Genomic DNA, 20,605 nt, shown 5'->3' with positions numbered 1-20,605 from the left:
GGGCCCTTTATCAAGAAGTGGCTGAGATGACTAACGACATGCCAGCAGTCCTGAGATTCAGACGTTACAATGCTACAGGAGTTAGCCCTCATGGGTGGTACATGACAGTCAAGTTGAGGCTTAGGGACTGGGGTCTACACAAACATGCTCCTGCACCCCCAACAAGGGAAGTAGCCCATAAACTCAATTACTTGACTGCCGCACCACATCGTATGACCTTAGAGCAACCAGTGAAGGGAGACCACCCCACCCTGAACACAGAGCTTCTAAGAAAGACATGTAATGAACACAAATCTCTACAGACCAGCAACATTCTCAGTCTTGTTGTCTGACCAAAAACGTTGACCAAAAAGGTAAAAATTTGACAGAGGGGGAGAGACAGAACAATTAGATCAGGGGTAGTGGTTCAGGAGGCAGTGAGCCTAGAAGGCCCTGAACTATGAGCGCGGGTCAGCCTTGAGGCCTGGGGTCTTCTGGGTGCGGTCCCATTTCATCAGTCTCCAAACTCACATTCTCATGGGAGCAGGGCCTGGTGTCAGGGATCGCTTTGGCATTGACCCTTTTGGTCACACAGTCTCCACCGCCACCGATTTTATCCATTGCCGATTTTCGGGCCAGTGGGAGACCGTGTCCCTACACTTCACACTGAGTGAAGGGGAGAATAGAGGGGGGGGGGGGGGGTGCTTGGGAAAAAAAAAAAAAAAACCTGAGAGCATCGTTAAACACTTCCATATGAAGGCATTAAGAAATTACAGGCCATTTGGAGAGACCCCTGCTTTTCGGCTTGGGGTGAAACTGAATTTTTTTTTGAGAAAACCGAAATGCCCGTGCGGTTGCCTTAATGACTCGATTGAGATTTGGAAAGACCTCTTGTCTCTCCTTTTTTTTCTTGCATTAAATGCAAGATTTCTTTTTTCTTTCTTAGAAATATCAGTTAACTTGACATGATTGTGGAGTAGGAAGGAAGATGGCCGCCCCTCCTCAAGTTCGACTCAATGTTTCCCAGAGCATCAGCCAGCATTGTCTTCCAAGATACACCTTTTCCGACAGAGTCAACATCGGAGAGAAGCTTTGCAGTTCAGCAGGACTTCTGGAAGCTCACCATCATTACACAGGGGATAGGAGGTGAAAACAGGACGAAACATTGGCCGCCACGATCTCGGAATTTTATTTTATATTTTTTTGACAAAAAAAAATCAAACCGTGAGGGATTTCATGAGTCTAGACAAAAGGATATGTGGATGCAATTACCATCCATAAGCTCCAATCATCGGCTCATGTTTCCAATGGCTCCTTTTTAACGTAGCCTTTATGCATAAAATAACTCAATTATTCCTGTTTTTGGTCTGCTTTTGGCCAGTGCCTTGGGCAAAAAACAAGCTAAATATCTGCAAAGCCCTCATGGCCAACAGCTGTAAAAATCTGCTCATTAAAGCACCGGCTTCAGATTCATTTGCGTCCACGCTTGGAAGTGGATAGGTCCTGTGTAAGAGACTAATGACTGAATACCAAACTTATCAAGAGTTCAAATCTCTAACCGTCATGATGTTATTCCCCCGTACAAATTCCTGTGACAGTGCATCCATGTATTAAAAACAACCAAAAAAATGAAATGTAGAAAAAAAAACGGTAAAAGAAAAAAAAACCCAGAAACAATCACAATTCAACTTCCTAGTTCAGTGTTACCACTAACCTTTGTGGTCTTTAACAAGTAAATGGATCCAATTGCAGCAGGGCTGCCAAAAGGAACCAGGCCTCTTAATCAATTCCAGACTATCTGCAATGGGAGATTTCAACGGTGCCTGATCATATTCCATGGTTCAACCTTGACTACAGACCTTCCTCTGCTTTGTAAAAATTCAAGTAGAAACACTGGGAGCAATTACTTACTTCTGCAACAAAAATGACAAAGCCATTTGGCATCGCAATTAAGGGCTGGAACCAATGGCTGCCATGTGAGATCTTACGTCGGACAATTTGTTGAGTCTAACCAACCCGCCAAATCATCTCCATCACTCAAAAGAGACTTTTCAAAAACATTTAACCTGGCAAAAATGATCTCAGCAGGGGCATATATCTTCCACCAGTTTGTCATAATTTTTCTATTATCCATAAACATGTGCCAACTTGAGAGAGCGTGTGTGTGAGGGGTGTGTGTGTGTGTGTGTGTGTGTGTGTGTGTGTGTGTGTGTGTGTGTGTGTGTGTGCGTGTGCGCAAGCTTTTGCGCCCACAAGTGTCGCCAGGCAGCCAACTCTACTCCACCACACCCCAGAGGGTTTTCACAGGATGTCATAAACTCCCCCCCCCCCCCCCCCCCCCCCCAAGGTGGATGCAACCTGTTAGCCTAGTACTGGCCAGCCTCTTGACAAGTGTTCTGTGTGCATGTCTCCCCTTCCACTGACAGACACAGAGTTTGGGAGAGAGAGGAAAAAAAGAAAGAAGTGGGACAGATGCTTAGATACTACTAGTTATGAAAAGCAGCCAGGAGTGAATGGCTGCTGTGGGCCTCAGCATGCCGTCTATGGGAAAGAGGCGGGGGGGGGGGGGGGACTCTGGGCCGGGGGATTTGGGGGCAGGGTGGGGGCTAGATGAGTGGGAGGTAATGGGAACCAGGCAGAGAAAAACCAATGGCCCACACATCCCCCTCGCCTAGACTTACACCTCCCCCCCTTCCCCCCACCGCCGCCCCTCGCTCCACCATACGCATACCCAACCCACAATCTCCCACTCCACCAATGAAAAACCTGGGGACTGGAACGAACGATCGCGTGTATTCTCTGGGAACCTGCGAGGCCTAAAGGCAGCCATAAAAAAGCACCAATAAAAAGCAAAAGAGGCTAACTGCAGAAAAGTAGCAGTTAAACACCTGCCACACTCGGCGAAACGCAGCAGCGGCGGCAACAAAGACGGAAGAGGGACAATGACAACGATGTCGTAACAATCTGTGACTTGGAGGCCCAGCAAAGATCATGAAAGTACCAAAACATCCAACACTGTTATAGCAAAATCTCGGGCTCTGGCCAATACCTCTAATCTCCTTTAATTGCGCTCAATTACGGCAATATTTTATCTCCCCAAGGGATTAGAGTAATTAGCATTGGAGAAAAACCTCTTAGTTTTGGGAGACTCCAAGGTAATTTTCCCCAGCGAAGATGCGACAGGATAGAACAAATACGAGCAAATGACTGCTGTTGTGGGGAGAGGGAGGGGTGAACCCTTTCAATTACTTTTACTGGCAAAAACACTCTATTCCAGACCATGAAAGAGCGAGTGAGTGAGTGACAGAGAGAGAGAGAGAGAGAGAGAGAGAGAAAGACACAGAGAGGGCAAGAAAATTTTCAGGTGGTCTTAAAGACTCCTGGGTGCCTAATTCTGAGAAACGACCTTGAGAGGCTCCTAAAACTAAATCCTTCAGATGTCCTAAGAAACAGATGACTGAATGTGCCTCAGATGACTGCTCTCGGAATCCAGGGGTGTGTGTGTGTGTGTGTGTGCCTTTGTGGGGAGGGACACTGATTCTTCTCTTAAAGGTATATGTGTATATATGCAGGCACTGGGACAAACCCAGGGGGCCAGGGTTTAGAGGGTTAGCATTTAAGTTGGCCGTCACTATCTAGAAAAATGGCATCCGACAGGTGCTCACATTTGGCCACATTTTCACAAAAACGCCAATTCGGTGCCACGTTACAGATGGCCACAAATGATGTCATCCATGTGGCTTGGCCAATCCTTGTAAACTGCCCGCTCAGCTCATCCACCAATCCACAGACAACATACTTCTGTGTGAATAAGTAATTTAGCTCCCCAATTGGCTGGTTGCCGCAATGACCACCCGTCAGGCGCCATTTCTAGAGATGGCTGTTGCCAATTAAGTATATTTTTTCACTGAAGAAGCTAGCCTGGTATCAGCCACTGAAATGAATTAGGGTGGTGTTTCCTCACTCTCTCCAGTTCCCTCTCCACAAAACCTTATTTTCCACATTTTGTTTTTGTTTTGGGTTTTTTTTTTTACAAAATATTAAACTGTCCAGCATATTTGAAAAATTTGCAGCCACATGTCTGGCACTGTATGTCTTCCAGCATTTGTTGGATTTTCAGACAACACTGCATATTTTTATGTGGCCAATTTGAGCCCACCCATACACATAATCGCCATAGTGACAGAGGACAGATATCAGCAAGCCTCAAAATGATCCCTATTCAAGATCAACTCTCTGGCAATCCTTAGAATGTCAGTAGTAATGGCAACAATTGGCATATCAAGTTCCATCTTAAGTTGGAATATCTAAACAATATTCAAAAACAGTGCCAAAAAGCAAGTGCATTTTGATTCACATGAGAAGAACCTCTTTCAAGAACTACATATCCATGTGGTAATATCACACAACAAGTAAGATAATAGCTTATCGGGTATTCTAAGGTCTTTTTTTTTTCTTTTTTTCCTTTTTAATCTGCCTCATTCATTATTGTATGTGTATTGGTACACTTAAGCAGCCGTACATAGTATCTTTCCACTGTTTTCACTCTCTGAGTTCAAGGCTTTCAAGCCTTCAACACTGAAGGTTGTGGCCTTTCGCTGAGCTCCCTGGAAAACTTCACTTTGAGCTGAACAGTCCAGCCCTTTCATGCACCGTTTCTCAGTTGTCACTCTGACATTTGCCATTTCTTTCACAAAATTACAGGGACAGGGGTAGCCTTTTCTCTGAGCTCGAATGTCAGTCTTACCTGATGCTAATGCACTGATGAATTCGACAGAAGGTCTCAAAGATGAACAGCCGCGCATTCTCAATGAAGTCCTCCAGGCAAGCCACCAGAAAGAAGTCATTGACCAACACCTAGGAAAAAAGAAAAAAACATGACATGACATGAGAAGCACTGGCACAACAGATGACATTATGATGCTGGAGAGCTTGCTCTTGGGAATTTTGTGAAACAGAGAGAGAGAGAGAGAGAGGGAGAGAAAACAGCTGTTATATAAAAAGTCCGCACAGAGAGGTTACCAGGAGTTTAGAGTTAAACAAGGACAGGGGAGTTGAACAGTTGAAACGTCAAGGAATGTCATTACAATAATCACGAATCTGCATCTTGACTGAGCGGTTTATGGAAAACCCAATGACACACACACACACAAGAATATAATAATAATACCTCAAACAAAAGGTATTGCCACTGTGACTATTTCAAATGATTCAACTGTGGGAAACTACAAAACTGCAACCCTTTCAAAAAGAGGAAAAAAACATCCTGCACACAAAAATAATAATCATCAATTACATACAATAGATAAAAGTAGAAAGGAACACAGAGGCCATTTTTTGCCACATTCAAGCTTCCGAAGTGGTTTACTTTGGCGTGTGTTCAAAACAAGAAAACCCCTATCTAGACAAAAAAAAAAAGAGAGGGGTGGGTGGGTAGTGGAGGGGTGAAAAGATCCGGGGGCCATTCCTGGTTTTCCAAAGAATCAGCCGCAAATCTGGGAATTCCGCAAGCTCCACATGAAATGCCGGCTGGAGCGCCACCAGCCACTGAAGTGACCACAGCGGCTGTGACTTATCGCCACTCATCTAGTCCACTGCCACAGGGCCTGCCGCGCAGCGCAGGGGATGCCATCAAGACGAGCGGAGATGAAGGGGGGGTGGGGGTAGGGTGGGGGGGGTCTCGTTCACACACTGTTTATGTCACTCCTTGCGGCACACACAGCGCAAAAGACAAAGCTCCAATCAGACGTTTTATTCTAAACCATACACAGAGCTGAAACAGAAACATAGGAACACATTCTGAGAGAAGACAGAAACAAAACATATACATGTCCACACACTCGCACGTAAACATTGAATTTATACACACACACACACACACACAGGGAATTTACACATACACACAGAAACCCAGCACTCAGCGCAGCACATTTGCACAGCACTCAGAATGGCACAAAAACAATGAAAGAGTTGGCTACAGGCTACAGAAGTGCCTAACTTTTGTTTCCATCTCGCTCTCCGTCCGAGCTTCTGGTCATTCTCCCAGGTTCCCAAGTCCTCGCGGGTCGGGCTGGACATTACGCAGCTACTCTCAGCTGGCTTCTGAAGGCTGCTATCTCTCTAGTTCTGCTTCAGAAAACAGCAAACTGCATGGCACGATCAGGCCGCCCGCATTTCAACCATGACCACGCTTATCTCCCAGGCCAGATAAAGTCAAAGAGTTAAGTGCCATAATAGCAGTCATCTGGGGAGGGGACTTAAAGAGACACAAAAAGAAAGTTGGCTACCAAAAGCCCCCCCCCCCCCCCCCCCCCCCCCCCCCCCCCACACACACACCCCAAAAAAGCCTTTTATGCTTTATCTTGAAAGAGCCATCTCCCTATTTTACCCTCTGATTTCCCACATAAGACTTTGCGGAGAATGAGGATAATAAGGAAACACTCCTTCATATGGTAAAGGCAGAACAAAGACTGACAGATGGGGAAAGACATGCAACCGGTCTTAATGACGGCACAGCGGTTGCAGCGACTGCATTCCTTGTAGAGGAAACCAGCTGCAGTGGCCCACAGGCGCTGTGCTTATCGGAGAGCAGAGCAGAACCTTTCTCGACTGCTGAGGCCTTTGCGGAGATATACAAGATAGTCAAGCCATGCATTCACACTCAAGGCCATTTGTAACAGCGGACATTTGTAACAGAGGCCTTTTTTTTTTACCTTCGGGGGTTGAACCGTCTGCTCTCGCGGCCACTTGATGAGGTGATTACGATATGCTAGGCCCGCGGGGAATCGCGGGCAACAACTACTACCTTGTCGGTAAAAAGCACCTGTTCAGCTGACGTCACGCGTTACGACTACAGTGTTATTCAGAGGCCAGATGTGCGGAGCAGGGATGATGGGAACCAGCTCATGCCAAGGTGTTTGGGTGTTCATAGCATGAAGACAGGAAAGGGTGGGAGGGTTGAGTTGGAGGAAGGTGTTTCCTCTACTGATGCTGTGGATGAAGCTTTGCATGCCATAACGATTGTGTATAGTTATAGTACCTTTCCTTAAAAGCCAACATTAGGCAAAGTGAAGAAAACAAACCAACTGCGCAGTGGTGTGCAAAAGCATAATTTACCCCCCCTGCCCCCTCCCCATCTCATTTGTTAGAGGCTGTTTGGTAAAGGCTGCAGGCTTCCCCTATGAGTATATAAAGACTTGAGCAAACTGGGACCCTCAACAAACCGCTGACATGATTTATAAACATTTACTTCGGCAAGAGGGAGCAGCATTTGATCAGGGCAGCTGGCTTTCATTTCAAACGTTTATCGTTGAGGAGCACGGATGTCAAAAAGAGAGCGAGAGAGAAGGAACAAAAAAAAAAAAAAAACAGAAGTAGTAGGAACCAGAGTCACTCCGCAAAGTTTGGGGTCTTTCATGTCTCCAAACAGGTTCAAATGGGCAAATCATTAGGGGTAATCTCACCGGCGTTCCCGCAAGCGGGCGGATTCCTCCGAGGGAGCGGTGGGAACACTCGTTAACACACCTGCGAGGAGTGCCCCAGTGCTCGGGGCCACCTTGTTAAGGCTCTGCCTCATTAAGACCTCATGGCTGTGTCGTGCGACAAACCAAAGATGGCTCTCATTACGCACTGACATTACAAACTGGGAGGGGGAGGAGGGAGGAGAGAGAAAGAAAGAGAGAGAGGGAGAGAGGAAGAGAGAGAGAGAGAGAGAAAGAGAGAGTGAAAGAGAGAGAGAGAGGCAAATGACAGAGGATGAAAAAGGACTCTACTTCTGAACACTGACTTAACATTACTTAACATCTGGCCAAATAAAAAACGACCACGTAAGTGTGCAAATGTGCAAAATATCAAATAATTGACTTGATAATCAAATGAACGCATCCCAGGCTTTGGCAGTGGGGTTTAGGGGGTTGGAAGGCAGCCATGCAACAGCTGCACAGTGAGAGCAGCAACAGCAGCAGCAGCAGTCCTTACAAGTGGACTGAAGCATTCAGAAGAAGCAGCAGCAGAGTCCGAAACAGAGGTGGCCCATATCTGGCCCGAATCCAGGCTGTGCTTCCCGTGACTCAGTGGCTTTGGGGATGTGCCTCTGTGAGCACCGCTAATTGAAATGCGTTTACTTCACCCAGGAATTCCCCCTAGGACATGTCCTTTTCTTTTTTCTTTCTTTTTAAAGCTTCTGTCACAAAACGTCAACTTCTAAACACTTCCACATTTTAAGTGACGCTTCAACGGGGAGGGGAAAAAAAAGCTAACAAATAAATAAGTTGCAGCTACGTTTGCACAGCACTTAGAGTCACCCTCGAACACCAAACAAATTTATGATGGGCTGTAATGTTTTCCAGGGTTAAGATGGCATGGCTCAAAAATGCTCTGCTGTGCCAATCGCGTTTCTTACCCCAGAAGCTCACAGTCAACCTGTCAGGGGTCTGACAGCCATCTGAGGGGATGCACAAACAATACTAATTACAATCAGCATAAGAGACGAAATCAAAAGCAACAAACTCCTGCAAACATTTAAGATCAACTCATTTGCTCTTGTCTCCTTCCCAGTCCCCATTCACGTCAGAAGAAATATCCAAAATATATTTCATCGTTCATTTTAATGAATGAAGAAAAGGAAAGAGTGAATGAAACGGCCAGTGGAGATCAGATTCAACAATGTTTGTTTGACTAAGCCGCCGTCTTTCCTACGCTGGGCTATCGGCTCTGCCTGCGCAGGGACCGCTGCATGCTTTGGAACCGGTCGGTGATGTGCCAGTGACTGACAGCGCGGAGGAAGCCGGGGCCGGGTGCCGGGGCCGGAACGGCGGTGGGAAACCCCCCGGTAGAGGTGATCGCCATGGCGAGCCATTATAAACTCAGGAGCGGAAGAGGGGGCTCCAGTCACGGGCGCGGTGCCTGCGACCACAGATGTCTCGGTTGGGCCTCCGAAAACGAAAAAAAAAAAAAAAAAAAAAAACACAACCAACTCTGAGCGTCTGTCTGAGTGCCTCCGCAGACCCAGAGGTTTCCCAGAACCTTTAGTGTGTTCCTCGATCACCCACCACCACGCAGATGGACAATTACTGGCCTTCATAAAAACAGCCAGAGCCATGACTCACTGGCTTTCCCAGATGACCCCTCTCCCTCCATCTTCCACTACCTCTCTCTCTCTCTCTCTCTCTCTCTATCTATCTTCTGCAACCTCTCTCAACTCTCTCGCTCTCCCTCTCCCCATGTCTCTCCCTCCCTGTTGTTTTCTACTCCTGTTTTTCTCGCTAACTGCCTCGGTCATGTTCTCATTCTCTGCGGCCGCGCCATGACACAGCTAACTGTTGATGACCCTTGCTGATGACGGAAGGCCTCAGGAGCTGGCGTGGAGGTCAGGCCCACACAGTCACTAATGAGCTGAGCGAAAGCGCAGGCCACAATGGCACCATTACCAGCAAATACTCACCAGGGCACTTGTGGCCAGAGGTCAACAATGACTATGTTTACGTGTGTGTGTGTGTGTGTGTGTGTGTGTGTGTGTGTGTGTGTGTGTGTGTGTGTGTGTGTGTGTGTGTGTGTCTGTCTGTCTGTCGGCGGTCTTTACTCCCTCTACTAAAGAGAAAATGGATGTATGTCATAAAAAGAGAACTAAAAGGACAAGTAGTAACTTTGCTTTGAACTGAAGTTTGTATGAATAAGCTCTGCTCCTTTTGAACTCTATGCATCGTTTCACAACAAGAAAGTGCACAGGTGCCCAGAAGGGACTGAGGTTGATAGGTTGGGGAGGAGGAGGGGGGGGGGGGGGGGGGGAGTCTCTCTCTCTCGTTTGTTTTCATGTACCATGACTTTTTGGGGGAATGACTCAAAGAAAGGCCTCATAAAAGTCAGCGGGCAGGGGACAGCTGGGACTTACCGCCTCACACTCCCTGAGCTTCCTCTGGGCGCTGTCAAAGTCAAAGTTCACGTACAGGCACTCCACAAACTCCGTGATAGGGTCTTTGTAGGTGTAGGATTCCTTAAATAGAGAACAAAAGGAACTGTTAGGTTCTTGACAATAACACCAATGAAGGAAGACTCTGGCAAATTTTCAAATACAGTAGATCTCTGTTTCTAGAAGTCTCGAAGGTGGTGGGAAAAGAAAAACTCTAACAATTGGTGCTACTTAGCTCAAGTTGCCTCAGCCAACAGCTAGAGCTGCAAGGCAGCTACAGTGCTACACTTTGGGGGCATGATTTCAAAAATGCCCCCAAAAGCATAACACTGCAGTTTCCTGGCTACTCTAGCGGTTGGATAGAGCGACGAGTTGGTCAGTACCATTTTTTTCCCTGTACAGACAGTATTTGAGAAACATCTATGCGAAAATTGGTAAGAGTCTTCCTTTATCCAAAATGAAGCAATGGGAACAACAAAGCAGTATAGACTACTAAGACAACAACTGATCTGAAAATGATTGCATTTTCCTAGGGATTCTTCCTAGAAGGAATACACATTCTGTGGTTGTGTGATGCATGGGTCTGTGTGTGTGTGTGTGTGTATGTGTGTATGTGTGTCTTGTGTTTGCTTAATCACAAAGCTTCTCAGTCAACCAGGCGTGGTGCCCCAGCGCAGCTTACCACTGTTTCTCACAAGCAATCAATATGTCATAAATCTGTCTCATGAGTGTGCCCTGACCACGACTGGACCGTTTCAGAAAGGCTTATGGCTTCATGTCTTCCCTCGTTCCTGGATGTTTGTCGTGTTTGCGCAAACCACGGCAGAGGACAGACCCAGGGAAGGGAAGGGGAGGCACGGGAAGCCCGGTGAGCAGCACATGTTTTAGTGATTACAAGGGTGGGGTGAGGGGGTGGTGGCCGGTGGCGAGACTTGTGTGCTTATTTAGACTTTGAAGTCATTGATCTAGGAAGACGCTACTGTTATTGTGTAAGGGGGACAGAGGAACGCTACAATCAAGAGTGTCCATCAGGGAGCCCCACATCAACCTTAATAGGTTCAAGACTAACTCCCCCCCTTGCCCACAAAACATACCCTATTGCCCCCCCCCCGACACTAGCAACTAACAAAGAGAGTGGGATTCTATTTTCAGGTCAGTCTGCACTCACACAGCATACACACACATATGTCCAAACTTATTTGTAAACACACACACACACACACTCCACCCAGGGTCCCACGGTAAAAAATGTTTTAGCATGCTGGACTTGGCTCTGTAATCAGATGTGAGTGCCTACATATTAACCTCCCAAAGAACACCGGCTACTATGTGAGCGGCGCGATAAACAAAACACGGTGAGGTCATTTGCACATCACAGGCCAACACACTGCATGGGCTACGATAACCTGGTTGCTTGCCTCTATACCAATGGCCTGAAGAACACTATCTCAATCTATGGTCAATGCTCCCTGGACTACCTGCTCCGAGCCCAAATGAACACTTTGCAGGCGGGGGCGGGCACGACCGCAGCTACATGTTGATGAGGGTCGGGGGTGGGATTGGTCTCGAGCTAGAGGAAGCTGTGGGAAGTTGCGGGCAAGGCTGGCAGCTGTGCCAACAAGCCGGGGCACGCCGCTTGTGGATATACCTGCTGAATGACCTTGACCAAATCCTTCAAGACCTGCCGGCGCTTGCGGACGTCCTTGTTGGTGATGACGGCCGTGGTCAGGTAGCGAAGCACGTGCGGACACATGGTCTGGATGGCGTTGAGGTACCTGGAAAAGAGAGCACATTTTTAAAAACGAAACGTTAGGAAAACACACGCAGCGTCTGATATTTTTTTTTTGCCTTAACTGCTCAATGGAAAACAAGAGACTCTGGTCCAAATAAGTCAGTAAATGTTGAAAATGTCCTCGTTTTGGGCTAGTTTTTGCATTAGTGCCTTCTGTGTAACGTGGGGAAGGGGTGGAAACAAGGTTTGGGGGCGTGTGTGTGCGGGGGGGGGGGGGGGGAGCAAGTGGGATGAAAAAAGGAAAACCCCTCTCCAGATACGGATCACTGACCACAGTCTTGCCCAGTAGCTGAAACCCAATCCAGCGGGGGCTTGTTTTTCAGCCACAGGTCAACTGGCTGTAGGCTGAGTGTGGGACCAGGAGCCGTGTCTTTCAGGACAATTACAACCCCGAAACCAGGCTCGCACTCAACGGCGGAGAGCAAGCGAAGGGGGCCTGATTCACTCTCTCTGGCTTGACGCACGGCGCTGAAAAAACTGAAGGGACACAAATCTTCCGCATCCTTACGGATGAGTCATGCTAGCCCTGAAACCCCCCCATTCATGAGGCGAGCACTGATAAGGATCCTGTTTTTTCCACAATCTGCATGACGATCTTCAACACCCCCAACCCTCCTCCACGCAAGCCTTTCTTCCGACTTCGACCAAATTAAATTTCAAAAGAGGAAGCAATGCTTTAGCCTCCTCGGCCTCCCCTCAAGCTCTTTTAGGGATGAAAATAGCGAGACATATGTCCTTCAGAGAGAGAGAGAGGGAAGGAGGGAGGGGGGGAGAGAGAGAGAGAGAAGGCACAGTATGGCAATGGTTTAATTAGCTGAAACAATTAAAGGGACACAGGGGCCTGTGGGACTTGTGATGTTAGGGGGCTAAAAACAGCAACGAGCCGAGTGATAAGGGTGCTGTGTGTGTGTGTGTGTGTGTGTGTGTGTGTGTGTGTGTGTGTGTGTGTGTGTGACTGAAGGCGGTTGGAGTGATGAGTGATCTTGGTTCACACAATCTCTCATAGCTCTTTGTAGCTGTCTGAGGCAAGGCTGGGGCAGGGCAAACCGCAACACTTCATGCTGTGTTGCTGATTAACTTACACCTCCTCCACTCAAGGCAAAAGGTGGTGGGGGTGGTGGGGGTTCTGGACCCCCCCCCGCATGAATCTTGTCTGAGTCATGAACCCAGGCCAGAGGAGGGTCTCCACTCAGTGACTTATCTGACTAATCCAAAAAACAGTTCCGGGCCCTTGAGGGGGCCAATAGTGGTGTCTAAGTTGCATATATGACAGTGGGACACAGGACAGGACAGGCTGTTCAGAACCACGAGCGGTTCTTTTTCCCTCCATCGCTTCTCTCTTATTTTCCCACTGGATAACATTTTGTACCTGGTGGTAATTGGAGATGAAAAGAGAGGAAGGGAGAAAGGGAGGGTGGGAGGGAAGAAGAGAGGGAAAACGAGAGGGAAGGAAAAGAAAGAGGGGAGAAACAGAGAAGAAGATAAAGAAAAAGAGACTGAGAGAGAGAGAGAAAGAGAGAGGGGGAGAGAGAGAGAGAGAGAGAGAGAGAGAGAGAGAGAGAGAGAGAGAGAGAGAGAGAGAGAAAGTGGTTGCACAGTTCCAGTTTCACAATGCATCTAGGGAGGGGTGGAATTAGAGGCAAATCATGTGAAACCCAGAGTCCACTCTGCAAGTGGCGGGGTCGTGTTACTCCAGTATTATCTTTCCTGTTTGCACCTACATCATAGGTCATCCTGTGACATTACGCCTGCTCTCGCAAGCTGCCCTTGGACTTTGCTGTTTTTTTTTTGTTTTTTTTTTCCCAACGCAAGAATTCGATAACCGATGTTCTGGGATCATCTTCGCCCGAAAAGAAATTATGTGTCTGTTTTTCTGTTCTGTTCTGTTCTGCTTTTGTTTGTCTCTCCTCTGCGCAGTCAAACGGCACCCTTGACAATAACCTCCTTAAGTGAGACGTGTTGGGGTTGCATTTCAGCTGCTTGGCCCAGAGACGTGAGTGTGATTAGGCGATCACAGGCATGCTGGGCGGCCCAGTCTCAGGCCCCTCATCATCCTCGACAGACATGTTCAAATTAGCCTGTCGTGACTAGAATCAGTGTTGCTACTCTGGCGCACGTCCGCTATTGTTATTTGATGTTATCCTCCTAACCATTAATGTCATTTTCCAAAACCACCGCCGCCGCTCTCCAAACCGCTGGTCACAAGGTGGCAAATTATTTTAATAATCTGATGCTATAATTGACAGACAAAAACATTTAGTCTGTTGTTTTGGGGAGTGATATAGAGTTTCTCGGTCCTCTTTAAAATGCTCTTGCTCCTGTCAGAAAACTTTCCGTTCAAGGCTCTCCAAAACGACAATCTGAAGCGTCCTGTCTGGACACCTCAGAGGATATGTGGCAGAAGATGTGAAAGAACTTAAGGATTCCGATAAGAAATAATACAAGTTGTGTAAAGACCTGGGAATTGAGTGAGTTTAAGAGTGAAAAGTAGGCCTGGAATCAAAAGTAAACGTGTGTTGAACTTTAATAAATATTTCTTGAGCACAGACTGGAATAAATCCTTGAGCAGGGATTCAGTTCAGTTCCAAACAGATCAAAAAAAAAAAAAAAAAAATTAACAGTGAACAGCAAGTTTACGGTTGTTCACGGCATTATTCAAATTAGACTATGGAGCACAGATATGCTACCGTCTTCCCCTCTACCACAGGCTTTATCTCACATGTCGCTATTTATCAAACAAACAACACTGCATGCACTGAATACAAGTACAATCAGTTAGACTACAAGACACTGAGTCAGACTATGTCCAGATAAGGTCTTGCCTAGACATTTACTTTGGGTTTTGTTTTGTTTTTTTCGCCCACAGGCGTTGGGTCAAACGTCCAGTTGAGGCTTACACCCGCAGGTCACTGGTCTTGGCCACAACCCAAAGGAAACCAGTGGTCAGGACAGAGAGAACTGGACAAGCCGCAGTGGAGGAAAAAAGGGTGCTTGTTCAGACAAAAATGGCCCTGCACAAGAGATCTGTCGAGCCACTATGGTAAGGTTCTCTTGAATAGTTATGGGCCTGACTTCCTCAATCATCTCTATTGGCTAAAAAAGTAAAGGGGAGGGGGGCAACTCTAAACACCACATAGATGCGTATTATATACTGTGGTGACGATGTTGTGCTTTAGATTAAGACTACGCATCTGGTCAATAACAAAAAAGAGCAATCAAGAGAAAAATCCTGAAAAAAGGTGGTGTGCGAATCTTAAGTCGGATATCAGGTTTCCCCATACACATGGCCTCTCAAACTCACAGCTTTGTGACAAAACAGACCACACAAAAACAGACCCAGGCGCACACACTCACACATGCATACTCACAATCACATATACAGAGAGACCACTTAAAAATACCAGCGAGGCCTTGAAGCAGGCCTTTTAGGTTGTTACGAGGACTCGGTTTCTTTTTTTTACGTAATGAACTTTATAATAAAATCGGTAGGCCTCCCTGCCGCTCTCTGCAAAGGTTCGGCATAGGCTGCCAACTTGACTCGCACTGCTCCATCTCTCTTTCTTTCTCTCGGGGTCTCGTCCCTCCTTAGGCCTAACTCCCCCTCTAAACTCCACAGTATAGCTCTCACTGCTCGTCCAAATTTAAGTCCCCCCCCCAAACACATACATACAGTAGACGCGTGCACACACACACACACACACACTGTCTGGTGTGGTAAGAGGAGGAGAGAGGAAGGGAGCCTGGCCGGCAAGCCGACCTGCAGAGGTGGTTTGGGACACTGGGCTTCTGAAGGTGCCACATCAGCATTTTTCCCCTCTCTTTTGCTTGTGGACTGCGGTGGGCCGTCCAACCGACGAACCAACCGAACGACGGACGGACCTGAAGCGAGCCATCGAGCCATGAGTACCTCATGCTTTTTTATTGGAGGCAAACCCCAAACCAAAACAAAATCCCCCACACCAGACATAAACGACTATAACTGCTGAAGGTGCTTACTGTGGCTGGTAGAGGAAAAGCTCGATGATGTTGTCTCGACCTTTCGGGTGGTTGAAGAAGACGAACAAGGACCAGTGTATGAGCCAAGTCCTCTGCTGAAGGGACTGCAGTGGGGAGCTTACCGACTGGGGAGGGAAAAATGGACATAGTTAGCACGCCAGAGAGACACAAACGAAAGAAAAAGAGAGAAAGAGAGAGTATGGAGGGAGGGGGTAAAAGAGGAGAAAAAAGGCAGAGGGTGAATAAGGTCATTTGACTCTTCTGTCAGCCAAAACTTGAGAGTCAGCTCTCATTAAAACAACACATCAAGTTGACCTTAAGCTTTAGGCGACTCTTTTTTTGCCAAATGCTGAGTTCAAAATAGAAATGCTTCAGGGTCAAAGAACATTTACTGCTTCCATGTCTCAAACAAGCCAAACCCCGCACCCCTTTTTCTAACTCTTTCCCACCAATTAAAAATTGGACTTGACCAAGAAAAACTATGCAATTTAAGGTTTTCCTTGAGTCCACAACGGACGGGTGAGGGGCCGAGCAATCAAGAGCATGCAAGGAGAAAACGGGGAAAGATCTACACGCTGATACACAGAGACAGAAGGAAAGAGGAGAAGACACGAGGATCGAGAAAAGAAACGGTCCAGACAGAGCATAAACAGGGAGGATGACACTGGAGAAATGACACACGAGAAAGAGCAGCTACAGCAGAAGAGAGAGAGAGAGAGAGAGAGAGAGAGAGAAAGACAACGGCGGGCAACAGCAGTAGCATAAGCACTGTGGCGCTTTACAGAAACTCGGAGAGGTCAATATCGCGGGGCCTATGTAAACGAATCCGAGAGCGGGTGTCCAATTTTCAGCGGCGGGGCGTTTACATTGTTATCGATAGTCTCCCTCAAGCGGGACAGGTCCTCCATGGCAGCTTCCCAGTTCTGCATCAGAATCTCCGAAGCCAGCTTCCCCCACAGCGAGCTCAGGGCATTCCTGTCTGTCGAGGGCACCTGGGGGAAACAGAGAGGGCAGCAGAGAGCACGTATATTAGATTAACCAGTTAAGTGGACATCACACTCACACTCACTCAGACACATGCCCCAAAATCAGAAGAAATCCAAGAAAATGCTTACCAAGCCCTCTAATATTTTGCTCAAAGTTTGTCTATATAATGTTAAGATGCCAAAATAACATCTGCAATTATTTTTTTCTTCTCTCAATTTCAATATTTTCATTTTTTTCCCACCAGATTTGTTTTAGTTGCATCACCCTCAAAAATGCTTTCTCTTGGAAGCCATGTGTGGGCAATAAACCAAAAATCCAAGGACCAATCACAGCCACTTATCCGGCATGGGGTGGGCTTTATGTGACAGAGGACAGCTAGCAGCACTGTTGAACACAACAAATGGCTGTGGTGATGGGCTTATGGAGTTGGAGTTGGTGATGGGCTTATGGAGCAATTTTTGGAATGGAGTAAACAACTGCAGTGTTTCCCCTACAATGTATTCAGCAATGGCGCAGCACCACGACTGGATTTTCAGCACCACGGCAACGGCTTCACATGATCAGTAATGTCACGACAATTAGGCCTACTTCCACATTCTATAAGCACAACAGCCATCGTCATCGTTGAAATTGAGGTGCTTGACAGACCCTACCACCACTGCTGGAAAAAATTCTAGGGGAAACACTGAACTGCATTTAAAACCTTTAACCTACCCCTTAAAACCAACAGACGTTTGCCTGTTGCACTTCCAAAAAGGCTGGGTAAGGGTTCAATGTACTGCTTTAAAGTTTAATTTCATTGCTGGCTATGCCTCTTGGAAATCGGAAGTGAATGAAAGGTCCCCAGACGTATTCCCTATCTCAACTGAGATTTGAGATGCTGTCTGCTGTTAGCCAAGCTAGTAAATAATATTAGCGGCTCACGGACATACTCCCAGAGAGCAGCGCTGTAGCTGCCTGGCTGCATTAGCTGCTGGTTGTAGCAACCTGAGCTAGGTAAAAACAATTGTTTTTGTTTTTGTTTTGTTTTGTTCCGACAATACTCAGTGCCCTTGGGAAACAGAGATCTATGTGAAAACTCGCCGGATTTCTCCTTTAAGACAAAGGATTTGAACATAAACACGGCGGTTTTCAGACCCATTCATGACACAGACCAGATTTGACCGAAATCTAAGATGGTGCCATATAAGCTTATCTGATTTGACACAGAATTACCAATATGAGGCTGGCAGACTGGAGAGGTTACGCTAAAAATACCCTAACCTTTGCAAAACGTGAATCAACCATACTGCAGCCTTGACTTAGTCTTTGGTTCACCACCAAGGAAAGTGGAGGGATGGTTTAAACTGGCTGCTCATGGTTTACAACACACCCCCATTCTGTGGAGCAAATTCTGCATTTATTTACTTTGGATACAAGGACTGCATGATGTCATTCTCTAAAAAAACTCGAACCCGGACGGAGAAATGCTTGACACTATGACTCTCTCGGGACCAGACCTACGCTAAAACATAAATCTTAAGAGAACAGAGGCGCAATCTGGCTTAAATGTGGGCAGGAACCACTGACGGCGATATCATGAACCTAGAAGTATGGCGTTCAATTGTACTTTTGCCAGATTCTGGAGAGGTTCTGGAGAGGTTTAGGAAAGAAATTCTGCCAGTCTGACAAGAGACACTTTAAAATGTGCATCCTTTATCACCAAGTATAGTCAGCCAAGCCCAGCCATGTGAGAATCCGCTAGCAATAACAAGACTTAACCGTGTCTATTTGCTCTATTTTTAGGAAAGACACAACTTAAGATGGTCGGCACATACTTCTACAAACATTTTGGCTTTATGGGCTCCACTGACGTACAAAGACAAACCCATTTTTCCAAGTCTACACCACTCCCTTTGTGAGGGGAAGCATGGGAAGGGATGGAGGGATTAAAAGTTAAAAGGTTGTTAGGCTGGGGTTAAGGGTTGGAGGCCAGTTTGCCAGTGATGCTGCAAAGCCTAAATCACAAACATAAAACAAACAGTCTCCACTGAACACCAGGGGGGGGAATGAGGAAAGGGGGGGGGGATGCTTAGGTTGGCAAAAATCAATGGATCAGAAAAACAAACCAAGAGATAATTAAATACTGGAGAGGATCACTTCAAGGACAAATTGAAATTACGACTCACATTGGCAAACATTTCATCAGGTGAAATCTTAATTACTTCACTATAAAAATCTGAAATCTTGACCAATTTGGAGAGATCAGATATCTCTTATCGCCAAAATCTCCCACAATGGCAACTACCCAGCAACACAGAACAAGAGACAATAAGTGTGTGTGTGTATGTATGTGTGTGTGTGTGTGTGGGGGGGGGGGGGGTAATGGTTCTAAAATACACAAACTAGCCACACTGCTCTCAGCACAACCAAGCAAACATCTATGAGAACCATCTACACAAATCTACTCACCAAATAATTATTTGACTGTAGAAGCCAAACTTCCGATTACAAATTATCTGTGACACGATCACTTATCATGATTATAAGATGATGGCAGAATCTGTTCTCAAATACATGGCTAAAGTTCCACTGAATAATATGCCAATAAATCAAACATTCACTCTCTTAAATAGATCCCTCATCCCAATATGTCTATAACAGTTCTGATGCTGGCTGTAGTCAATCAGTGAGGGAGTCTTTCTAAGTTAGGGGTCAGGAAGGAGTGCATTTGCCTGGGTTGGCCTGGGAATGACCTCAGGGCTGGCTCCTCTGGCAGTGCTGTGAAAGACAGCACTACTCATTTCCTTGTAGTTAGCCAGAAAACATTTCACAAATGGAAACAGGACTTACACAGAGAGCCCTCCAACCAGTCTGTGATATAGGATCAAACATCAGTCCTTAAGATAACTTTATTTGAGATAACATTTGCAGATAACCTTTCAATAACCCTTTTCCTTCCTTGATTTAGTTGCTCCTTGCTTCCTCTCTGTGAGTCGGCTCCAGTTGGGCCCTCATGACAGACCTGTGCTTCGGTTTCCCCCCCCCTGTCCCCCCCGTCCCCCCCCCCCAAGCTGAGGGATGAGTTGACGAAGTGGGCGGACTACTGCCTGTGTGCAGCCACTTCTCCTTCTCCAGCAGCCAGCGGTTTGGCTACACGTCAGAGGGCTTTGATCAACACTGCATGCGGGGAGTGAGAGACGGGGTGGAAGTGTGTGTGGGAGATGGATAGATGGGGGTGGGTGGGTGTAGGAGATGACTAGGAGTCCAGCAGAACCTGCTCCTGTAGGAGTCACGAGACGGTAAAAGAAAATGTTTGGCTTCCTGAGCAGCCTGCCCGTCTCAAGATTTTCTTTCTTTTTTTTTAAAGAACAAGTGGATTGCAGGTCAAATTACAACTTGAATGAAACTGGCAGAAATCTCAAGACATGTTGTTTATAAAAGAGAGCTTTTCGACACACACCACACAGATAAAGGAAATCCTAAATCGGCTGACATTTTGAGTCGTGTATGCAAAATACTCTAGTGTAACGTTTGGAGCGCCGCCAGAAATAAACTTGATCTAGCATTTTCAAACAATTACAGGACTTTGAGAGTTGTTTAAACAACTCATGGGTCACAATTCAAAACATGGGGTTAAACAATAATTGTGATAATCTTCAAGCATTAAGCCGAAAGCAAAACATCCTGTGAAAAACTCTGTTGCAATACCCCTCACAGACCTTTGCACACTTCCCATATGGAAATATGAACTCGAGCTAACGAGACGGGATCTCTGTGGAGACAATCAACTTCAAAAGATTGTGTACTGATGTTTCTAATTACAGTGAAAGGGAGACAAAAACAAACAAAAGCAAAGCAAATAATCAGCTGCAGGTTGGGACCGCTCTGTATCTCGGGATGATAATCGTTCCGAACTGGACGTCAAGCTACACACCCTGCGGGCTCATGGGAAAGTCTGGAGA

At 46.6% G+C, this 20,605-nt stretch overlaps 1 protein-coding gene across 1 annotated transcript in view; it reads right to left on the bottom strand.

The window, feature by feature from the left end:
• eif3ea (eukaryotic translation initiation factor 3, subunit E, a) overlaps positions 1-20,605 on the bottom strand; it is a 54,722-nt gene that overhangs the window by 6,616 nt on the left and 27,501 nt on the right. The window contains exons 6-10 of the mRNA XM_062538375.1: positions 16,541-16,666; positions 15,675-15,799; positions 11,535-11,661; positions 9,869-9,970; positions 4,727-4,836 (exon numbers count right to left, since the gene is read on the bottom strand). Coding sequence (XP_062394359.1) covers positions 4,727-4,836; positions 9,869-9,970; positions 11,535-11,661; positions 15,675-15,799; positions 16,541-16,666 — 590 coding nt within the window. The remainder of the gene's footprint in view (positions 1-4,726; positions 4,837-9,868; positions 9,971-11,534; positions 11,662-15,674; positions 15,800-16,540; positions 16,667-20,605) is intronic.

The sequence above is a fragment of the Sardina pilchardus genome, chromosome 6 (genome assembly GCF_963854185.1).
Source record: "Sardina pilchardus chromosome 6, fSarPil1.1, whole genome shotgun sequence".
Classification (NCBI taxonomy): Eukaryota; Metazoa; Chordata; class Actinopteri; order Clupeiformes; family Clupeidae; genus Sardina; species Sardina pilchardus.
Note: the sequence above shows the minus strand (reverse complement) of the source record. Positions and strands in the feature narration are given on the sequence as shown.